The following is a 10,633-nucleotide window of genomic DNA, read 5'->3' as shown; positions in this document are numbered from 1 at the left end:
GGCTAGAAGGATGCTTGCAGCCATTACTGATGTTGGTCAGTGAGGAGGAAGCCTGAGTATGTAGAGCTTTTTAGACTTGTAGACATTTCTATGCAGCCCATTCCTTCTTCCCCTCTCTTCCTTCCCCCATTCCCAGTGTACAAACACTAGGTATATAAACAACCATGTTCATAATTCACATGCACACACAAAACTACTCAGTCTGAAAATAATTTTATTTTACAATTATTCAGGAAAGTTCCTGGGATACTGTGACCAAGATTTAATCACCACAGAGCAAAGATTGTGAACAGATTAGTGATCCCTCCAGTCTCCTCTCTTCCATAGGTAGGGAGAATAGGCAGGGGACATATCTTGAATATAATAAGAGAGTCACAAACTAGTGAGGGTGTGTGAGGAGAGAGAGGTGGCAGAGAACAGGCACAGATGGAATTTCCCCTGGCTGTCGTTCTTAGGTCTGATTTTAAATATTTTGTCTCTCTATATTCTCTTTCCTCTTGCCTCAGCCCTCTGGTCCTCAGAGGTAGGTGAGTATGGGGCTGGGAAACTGGAATAACTGTTGCCAAGAGCACTGGAGCTGAGTGCTTCAAGAGGTGCAGTGTGGGCATCACACTAGTCACCCCTGGGCTGGAAGTCAATGCCCCACCCTGCAATGGCCCCTGCTGGCCCCTGAGCATATCTCAGGGTCCATAACTGAAGCACATACGAGTAACTGGAATGATAAGAATCTGAACACTGGTGTCCAAAGCCAGTTGTTCTTGCCTTTCAGGGAAAGGTATCGGCCACTTAATACATTGTAGAAATATATTACTATGGAGGCCAGTCAGTTAGTCTACGTGTGATCAAGGGCACAGACAATGGGTGCTGTCCTTATAGACCAGGACCACAACTTTCCCTCCAGTGGAAGAACAGTCAGGGGAAAAGATGCTGTCCCCTTCCCCATGATAAGTCCCTGAGGAATTCTTCAGCTCCCATCCTATTCAGCAAGACATCTAATCACATGTCTATGAGGCCAGTTGTTTATTCCCTAGAACTTTCCCCTGAAGCAGGAGAAAATATAGACAAGTGAAACAAAAAGAGCTATCAATCAAAATAATATTGAAATTCAAATTATTAGGTTTATTAGGACCATTCTCTTGACTTGGTTGAAAGACATGTCTCAGTATCTCATAGGACCACAGAACATCAGGACCTGCACAACTCTGAACCAACCAACTGTGAGGCGTCTCAGATTAAGCAGAGTATTTGGGCCCTGGGCAGTAGAAGAAAGCAGACTCTCCAGTCCCCGAAGTTCCAACCTGTCCTCATTCCACCTCTGTTTTTGCAGGCACTTTTCTTGGAGAGGCAGAGAGATGATCTGTAAATGGGAAGACTGTTCCACTGGAATAGATAATTATGGCAATAGAGGTGAGAGACTTCCAAGTTCTGAGGGGTATGGTCCAAAAAGTGACAACTAAGTTTATAGGTGTCCTGTGAAACACAGAACAAGTAGAACATGAATCATCAGAAAGTAGATGGCTGCCAACAGTGGCACTCGGGTTCGTGAATGACAGAGTGACCGCAGGACCCGCTTCCATCCAGCACCACTCCGAGTCTGAAAGAAAAACCTGACAGTCAGAGAGTTTCATCATAAAGGGCTATGTTCTTTTCCCTTCCCCTTTAATCATGCAAGTTGGCAAATTCCACCAGGTTCCTCTAAGTCTTCTGCACCCTCTAGTCTTAGAGACATCACCTGCTCAGTGGCTAGTCTTCTATATACTCTCTGCTTGACTCTGGACCCTCAACACTGGCAGCCCTGAGAGCACACCCTCTCTGCGTTGTCCCTTCTTACCCTTCGACAGGTGTTGCTCGTGATATCTATTAAGAATGACTGCTCCTGAGTGCCACACGAGCCAATGATAGGAGTCCGGGAAGAATCCCATTCGTTGTGTTCTAGCCTGTGTAAGGAAAAAGAGGCACAGTATGGGTTCATAGCACGAGAGGCTAGTTGGGGAAGTCTTCCTGGTCACCCAGCCAGAGATAGCACAGGGGATCTGCAGCAAAGGCTGCTCTGCAGTGCCTGGCTCCAGAGTAGTAAAGGTGATACTAACTACCAGGAGTCGACTGTCTACTATGTACCAAGTGCTGGCTCAGATGCTTTGGAGTTGGTGGAGTGACCTACCCCTGGGAACACAACCAGCAAGCAGTGGAACCAGAAGCCAATATCCAGTTTTTGTTTTTGTTTTTTCCACTACACACATCTGATTCAGAGAAACTTATCATATTTTCTTTTTCACTTATTAAAGGCTAAGAGGCAAAAACATATTAAATTTTTCTGTGGGGTTCTTCAAATTAAATTGCACTGGCAGCCTCTACTGCTTCCGGCTTCATTTTTACTGATTTGCTTATTTATTTCATACTGGAACTTCTCCATTTAAGGAAGAAGCTGCCATCACTCACCCAATGGTCTCTTGAGGAAAATGAGAATTGTGGTGAGAGCACATCTGATCAAGCATCTGCCTGTTAACTGGGGTGGGCAGGAGGGAATGCTCCTCTCCTCATGCTTCTTCTTCCTGGGGGATATCTATCACAGGTCACACTCTTCTCCAGGAGAGAAGGAATACCTGAATCTGATCTGTGAGTTTGGAAAGAGATCCTGAGCATGTGCAGCCTTGCTTCCCCCACCCCCACCACCTGCTTTCCTCTTGAGCCCCAGGCTGACTGCAGAATACACCTTCTGTATGTTTGATCCTTCATGAAGTATGTTTCTCAGAGGCAGCCTTGACCCTAAACTGCATGTTCTATTACTCTGGAGGCAAGTCAGTCAGGCTGAGGGAGGATGGGATGTCCGTAGGTATTGTTGAGCCACCAGTGTGGGCTGCTTTTCAACTGCAAGGCCACTGAGTTCCCCATGCACTACAGAGTACACGTGTGTGGTCCCTAAGACTTTAAAGTACTTGGCCAAGGTGGTAAGCACTTAATTAGCTATCCCAATTTCCATTCCACATCACAGCCAAAGAGGAACTATAAGGGGCTGGGCTTGGATTATGCAGCTCATCCACAGGCTCAGGAGTCACCCTGTGCTATGCAGTCTCAAGTTGCCTTGGGTAAGTAAATTATGCATTAGGGGGATCCACCTCCACATGGGCCAGGTCTTACAGGTCTAAGCAATTCCACAGCAAGTAGAAGAGAAATAGCTATAGGTGAAAGGCCTGAAAATGCTGGGCAGAGACAGCAAGACAACCCAAAGCTGTGCTGTGCCTCCACCGAGCCACCTTTAAAGCTGCACACCAAGGCCCACATGGATGCTAAATTTTAACAAGCTCTGAATATGCTGAGTGGGAAAAAAAGGGATTTCAAATAAGACCCGCTCCCTGGGCTGCCTCTTCTGACACTTAAGCTTTGCAAGAAGGCATTTGAACACAAATACAATGAATTTCCACCCCAGTTAACAGGCAGATGCTTGATCAGACATAACATAACCCTAGACATAACACAAGAGCTTTCTTTTAATGTTTCTTTCCACATAAAAGGATTTCCAGCGACAAATACTTGTAGTCACTTCACCCTCTCATGCATAGTGATTCTCTCAACTAGTGAGCTGGTAATAATGAATACGGGTTCTGTAGTCCCATCCTTTCCAATCACATATTGTGCAAATTATTCCCAAGAAGCACAATTCATTCTGTGATTCCAATGTTTTGAGTATGGCAAGAGCAGAATCTTCTACAGAGAAAGTTTAGTCTGTGACTGGGAGAGGAAGTGCAGGCTTAGGAAGTATCATTTGCTAATAAAGTTATTTAGTTTTAAAAGTCAGCTTTATAAAATGGTCTTTTCATCTTGTATTATGTTTTAATCTTTAAAAAAATGACTTCAATTGATTCAGATCTCAGATAAGGAATGGAGGTTGTTGTTGATTTGGCCCTCTGAAGAACCCAAATACCCACAGTTATTGTGGGGATGCAAAATACTTTTCAAAGCTTACTTCATATCATAGGATTGGCAGATTTTGTTATTGTTATTGTTATCATTATTATTATTATTTTCTAAAAACTGCTTTGGGAAGCATGGCCCTCCTAGACTCCAAAAGTAGTGTTCTTTTGGGTGACCACAATATGACTCTACACTCACTGCAGCACCTGTCTCCTAGTGAGGGTAAGATCATAATGAATCCTGAGTCTGGCCATGCAAATGCTCATGAATGCAACGAGAAAAGATCAGAGGCTGCCCCGATTCAACTTTACCTTCTGATCTGCTCTTCAGCCAGAGAGAGGGCATTCTCTGCAGCTATTCTTTGGTCTCGTTCTTCTTCCAGCAGCTTTCTTAATTCATTCACTTCCTGTTTGGTATTGCACAGCTGCTCCTGGGCTTCAGAAAAGCTTCAAAATAAAAGGGAAACAGTGAGCATCATTAGATGCAGAACAGCAGGAAAGTTTATAGAAGCTTCTCTGAACATGAACACACACACAAACACACACACACACACACACACATCTTAAAAGCACAGCTGATGAGAGATTAAATGAAACTGCAGAAATAGCTTCAGGATGTCTGAGGACTGACAATATCTTTCATTTCAATGCCACAGTATTTGTTAGGGGTGTTGCTGTTTGGCTTTATAAACTTTTCACACATACCATTTGTTACTATTTAATTCTTACATCATTTCTCTGAGGCCAAAAAGATAATAAGGCACAATATGGGCTGGGATATAACTCAGTGGTATTGCCTAGAGTGTGTGAGGTCCTGGGTTTGATCCCCGCACCACTAAATAAATAAATAAGACATATAGTCATATAGTGGACCACAGTACAAGCTAGGTGACTGCCTGACTTCTGTGCATTTATGTATGCCCAGGAAGAGTCCTGCTCCCCTACCTTTGCTGTGGCTCCCTTGATTCCTGAGGATCACTCTTTCTGTGAACTCCATTCTTTTCCTGGGGAGCTCCTGGAGCAACATCTACATGTGGTAGCCCCTAGAAGAAGAATGAGCTTAATAATTCAGTAATGAAAGCATTTATGAAACTCTATTTGTAAAAAATGAGTTCTCAGTTTTTACAAGTAGAGTTTGGAGAGAAGAAGAAATTTTATACAAGTAGAAAATGGGAGAGAATGAGAAATCCTGGACAGGAATATTCTCACTTACAATTCTCAAGTGCAGGTTAAGAAGTGAGAATCTGCTCTGGTAGATCAGTCACCTCCCTAAAACCCTTGTCTCTTCCTTAGCTTTCTCCTCACATTCTCATTTTTTAATTTATCTTCTTGCAAGTTTAAACCTCACCATAAATGTCTGCTTTCATCTAGTGGGGCTCATGGATTTCGAGAACTCTGGTCCCTCCCTTGCTTGTGAACTCTCCAAGCCCCTTCTGTGTGTCTGATGGAACTCATATGAATTCTCAGCCTCCACGAGCTTCAAAACCACATTCTTTCCACGGCCTCCACAGTTTTGCCTATTTTGTCTCCCAGGTCCTCCTACAGTTTTCATATTTCTTAAAGCAAAATCCATACTTTCTCAGTTTTGGAGGGCCCAAGCCTGTCATTACTATTTCCTACTCAAGTTTTGATTTCTCTCTCATTGTCTCACTCATCTTTTTTCTTCTAATCCTTCCATTCTGTAGTTTTTCCTAGACTTTTTTCCCATTTCCTTTACATTCTCCTCTTCTGCCCCACTGACATCACTCCTACCTGTGGAAGCGTCGTTGAGGCTGCTCTTTATGCTTTACCACTTGCCCTCAATTTCCTAGTACTTCTTCATTCTCACTTCCTTCTTACTCACCGCCTGCAGATCTTGGACCTGCTTCTCCAAGACTGCACAGTGATTAAAAAGGTCAGTGTAGTGCTGCTGGTTCTCACGAAGACTCTGATTAGTATCACATAGCTGAATGGAGAGGGTGTTTTTCTCTTCAAGGAGCTGAGAGAACTGAAACACAAGTGAGGATAAGTGCCCTTCCACAGAACCATTTTACTATAGCACTGCTGGGTTTTAAGGATCAAATTTTTAAGTGCATGTCAAAGTGAGAAAATGCCTAGTTGTTTCAACCAAGAAAAGAAAATTATTCTGGAGGAGTAGCAGGGAATTTTTTTTATTGTTTTAATGGTGCCTAGAATATTGACTGAAAAACCATGAAACAGAAACCCAAAAATCTACTAGGATAAGCTATTCCAGGAATATAAGAGGAGAAAGGAAGGCAATAGGTTGGGTCCAAGTTAAACTAGTAATAAATGACTATAATCCCAAATTCAATATAGCTAGAAAGAGCACTGTCACTTAAAAATTTGTACAATAATATTACTGGACAGATTCTTCAATACCACAGTATCAAGAGAATAGAGTAAAATATCATAAGCTGGATATGATGGCACATGCTTGTAATGGCAGAAGGATCAAATATTTGCAGCCAGCTTTGGATACTTACAAGACCCTGTTTCAAAACAATAACAATAAACAAAACAAAATGGGAAGGGGATGTAGCTCAGTGGTAGAGAACCCCTGGGTTTAAACCCGGTACTAACAAAAAGAATAGATTAATTATAATGTGTGTTAGGTATAATATGTTAGAAGTGAAAATAGAATAAATCCAAACACACCTAAAGACATGCAAATAACTACACTAGGAGCATTGATTTTCACAGATTCAACAGTCAAATCAAACAATGTTTTAGAGAAAATAAATTGTTTTTTAGAGATACTTGGGGGGGCATTTGATGCACACATAAAATTAAAACAAGAGAATTACACATACTTATAAAATTACTTATTAAGATAAAATTTGCTCTTTACTTTTTACTTTACGTGGTTCTGAAGAGCAAGTCTCAGCTTACAAAGCACTTTTACAAGTATAATCTTATTTGAAAGATGTAGAGAAAGGACTTCTGTCCTTGTCCACAAATGGTTAAAAAAAAATGAGTAGTGATTTGTCCAAAGTTGTGTGGCTGGCAGATGTCAGACCCTGGTTCAATGTGGTTCTTGATTTCAAGTCTAGAACTCTTATCTACTACCTGATAAATCCAATTGGAGGGCCCAGCAAGGGACGTTAAGAAAGTCATGGGTACCTGCAGTTGTGGACTGGTATTAGTAAAGAAAAGTATGTAAATATGTGAGAGGCAATATGAATTTGAAGACAAAGTAATGAGAACAATGACAACTATAGACAGAGGGAGTAATGCAATCTTCTAACACAGGAGAAAGAAAACGTCCCTGGCCACAATGAATAGTTCAAATCATACCAAACATATGCACATATAAAAACCAAACAAGACAAAAACAAACAGAAAAACCCTTCATATTGAAAAAAATCCTCATACTTTTCCCTTAGCTGATATAAAAGAGGAAGGAAAAGGCATGCAAAATTCACTGGAAGCGAAAACTCCCACAACTGGAGAAACCAAATTACCTATCAGTAATATGCCACCTCCTAATGTTTGCACTGCTTGGTCTAGAATAAACACGGTGCCTTTAGTTTAGGGCTGGCACCATGATCCAGGGACTGGAGTCCTTTTATTGTAAATATGGTTTTGTTGCAATAAAATCACCTCATTCATTTGTGTATTGCTGCTTTTGGACTACAACTGCAGAGAATCATAGATACACTGTCAGGTCTACAAATCTCAAATATTTATTCTTCTAAGCCACTAAGGAACAGTTTGCTGACATCTGCTTATAAGCTACTATATTTCATCATGTCCACATTTGGGGGAATGATATAGACTAAAATTATCATTATTTATCCCTCTTACATTTTAAAATATTGAGAATATTTTTACAGTACACACAGATATCTAACCGTGCTGGTAGAAACATCTAAGGAAAAGTGGCTTTAGAGAGAGATCATTTTATGCTGACCACCCATCTAGGCCATTGGATTCTAGGGCCCCAGAAACAATTCTCCTAGTTAGTTGGGACCAATTTAAGAGTGAGGATAAACTCAAAGGACTGTAAAAACTTCAAGAGAGGCCCCTATGTGCATCCTTAACACCTAACACACAACTAGACTCATAGAGGGCAAATAAGAGTTCCCTGTTAATGAACCCAGGCTAGGTAGCTAGGTACCTTCTAGCTGAGTTCTAAAAGAGCTGTTTCTCACTCAGAATAACAATGACCTGTAGCAGTGTTTTTTGTACTTTTAGTGGAATTATATCTCAATAAATCTGTCAAAAAATACAACTTTGATTGTAACCCATAGGCTTACACATACATTTAACTGAAACATAAAGTTCATCTATATTATAAATAAATATTTTTATTGATTTTTCTCTCAAAGAACTCTAGCTGCACTATTCGTCTTAGCTCCAAACTGGAAAAACCCAAATGTCTTTCAAGAATAGAAGAGAGAAATTACGGTACAACACAATACTGTACAGCAAAAGAATGAAAAAAAAAATCACATTATATTCAACAAAGTGGATGAATCTCACAAAATAAATGAAGCCACACAACAGAGAAGCTACGACTCTACTCATACGTAGTTCTAAGGTGGGTGGTAGGGAATAGAAGAGGGCACAGGGCACTTCTGGGGTTCTGGCACATTTTGATTCTTGATCTGTGTGCTAATCACATAGCTGTGATAATATATCATACTACACCTATGATCTAATGCTTTTCTATGTTTTACTTCAATCAAACATTTAGAATTGTTTTAGTTGCTATCCACCAAAATGATTGCATCTTTTCAAATACTCCTGAATTCCAGTTTTAACATTGTCCTAGAAGACAAATACTCAGAGACAGTCATGGTCAAATGTTTAGAGGTCAAATGTTTGAGCAAATTTAAGGATTGAGATGGGAACTAGCTCACTGCAAGAAGAGGGGCTATAGACCTATTCTGCAACTTCTGGAATATCTGACAATATGGAAGGGAAACTGGGTGGCAGCTGCTCAGAGGCCCTCTGAAACTCCCATACAGATGTCCCCAACAAAGGGGGATTTGCAATTTCACCAGTTTGTTTGGATCCACTTTTTAAAAATGCAGTTTTCTCTACCTAAGTTAATAGTATTAGTTTCTTACACTTTAGTATCAATTAGTTGAATTTAACACCATTTAATGAGTATGTTCAACTTATGACATGCACCGTGCTTTTCCACAAAGATCACATTTGCTTCACAATGACCTCCTCTTAACATCTTAGGTAAATTACTGTATTATACTAGGCCTTTTTCCTCTTCTGTGAAAAGAGCCTACTGAGTTTTACAATTTTTGACCCCAGACTCTTGTTGAACTGATGAGAAACCTATGCATAACCCATTGTGCATACATTTTGAGGCATATACACTCTCCTTGAAGCCAATCTCTGGGCTCCAGAGTCTGGTCTCTTAAATTATTTCTATTTTTAACACAGACTCTTAACTGGATTCTGAAGAAGGCAGGTAGGGATTTAGCCACTGGAGAACATTTCTGACTAGTCAAAAAGCAACAGAAGGATAATTATTCATAAAAGATGAGGTAGGGAGTTACCCCAATGTTACTAACAAGTGATTCGGGTGCGGAGATGATGCTGGGAGGAAAGCTTCCTAGAGTAGTTCTTTATTCTTACTGTATGGATTTTTCCAAATCATCTTCAAGGACTGTCTCCTCTCCAAGGGCACAGAAAAGAAAATGGTCCTGTGTCTAGTACTTTGGAATAAGCAACCCAGGTTCTGAGAAAGTTGTGCTACAGCGGGGAACCTATGCTGAATCAGCTTCTACTTATCATCTTGCTTCTAGTCATTGGAAAAAGAAACCAAATTCCAATTAGCAGCAAACACTTACCTTGCTGTTCAATTGCTGAATTCTTATTTCTTTTTGGTGAATTTCCTTTAAGCTGTCATTGAGCTGGGTCCTGAGAAGTTCTGTTTCATAAACCAGGTTTTGTGATCCGTCAAGGGAAGTTGATGTCTGTGGGGATGCCTGCCAGGATACAAACATTGAAGAAATTTTCTTCTAAGATTTCTCATGCTTAATTCCTTCCCTCTAGAAACCCTGCTCACCCCACAGAAAGTCATAAGGTAGCTCGCCTAATAGTGGCAGATGGGCACTTAACTTATATGAAGCTGATGTTTTCTGGTAATGGTAATTTCAATCAACACTGATTCCTCACCTGTCTTTGGTATTGTGCTTTGAGGGTCTGAGTCTGGGATGAAGACCTGAATTCCCTTAAAAGATTCTGTAGGTGACTGAGCTGCTGATCTTTATCTGAGATAGCCATAAGGTACTGTTCCTTCATTCTCCTCTCATGCATTTCCCAGGAACTCTTCTCCATCCTAGAAAACAAAACAAACAAACAAACAAACAAAAATCTCATGGAACAAGGATAGGTAAAAAACATACTCATGAGTAATTACTTGTAAATAATTCTATATTTAAAACCATTATGAGTTCTTAGACATGAAATAAAGAAAATATATAATCAGTGAAATTTATGTTATAAACATAAACATGCAACAAATTGATGCAGAACTAAAAAAGGAATTCCACAACTGGCTGGCCTGGACTAAATTCACAGAGAAGTTGGCATTTGGTCTGGAATCTGTATAATGAATTGAGTTTCCAAAATGGGAAAAGTGTTCCAAGTGCAGGAAAAAAAAACTAAGCAAAAGGCACTAAGCAAAAGTTTGAATTACAGAATGAATTTTAAAATTGTGGGATGCAGTACTAAAGTACATGTGTTATAAACAAGAA

At 40.4% G+C, this 10,633-nt stretch overlaps 1 protein-coding gene across 5 annotated transcripts in view; it reads right to left on the bottom strand.

Annotated features, from left to right (window-relative positions):
• Positions 1–1,098: 1,098 nt before the first annotated feature.
• The window catches only part of Golgb1 (golgin B1), a 63,078-nt gene continuing 53,543 nt past the window's right edge, over positions 1,099–10,633 (bottom strand). For all 5 annotated transcript variants that reach the window (XM_005327648.5, XM_013359708.4, XM_013359709.4 and 2 more), the window contains 7 exons: positions 10,053–10,215; positions 9,725–9,862; positions 5,755–5,898; positions 4,857–4,954; positions 4,224–4,358; positions 1,832–1,937; positions 1,099–1,594 (listed from right to left, as the gene is read on the bottom strand). In XM_005327648.5, coding sequence (XP_005327705.2) covers positions 1,460–1,594; positions 1,832–1,937; positions 4,224–4,358; positions 4,857–4,954; positions 5,755–5,898; positions 9,725–9,862; positions 10,053–10,215 — 919 coding nt within the window. In that variant the 3' untranslated portion in view covers positions 1,099–1,459. The remainder of the gene's footprint in view (positions 1,595–1,831; positions 1,938–4,223; positions 4,359–4,856; positions 4,955–5,754; positions 5,899–9,724; positions 9,863–10,052; positions 10,216–10,633) is intronic.

The sequence above is a fragment of the Ictidomys tridecemlineatus genome, chromosome 3 (assembly GCF_052094955.1).
Source record: "Ictidomys tridecemlineatus isolate mIctTri1 chromosome 3, mIctTri1.hap1, whole genome shotgun sequence".
In the NCBI taxonomy this organism is placed as follows: Eukaryota; Metazoa; Chordata; class Mammalia; order Rodentia; family Sciuridae; genus Ictidomys; species Ictidomys tridecemlineatus.
The sequence above is the reverse complement of the archived record's forward strand: the minus strand, read 5'-3'. Positions and strand labels throughout refer to the sequence as shown.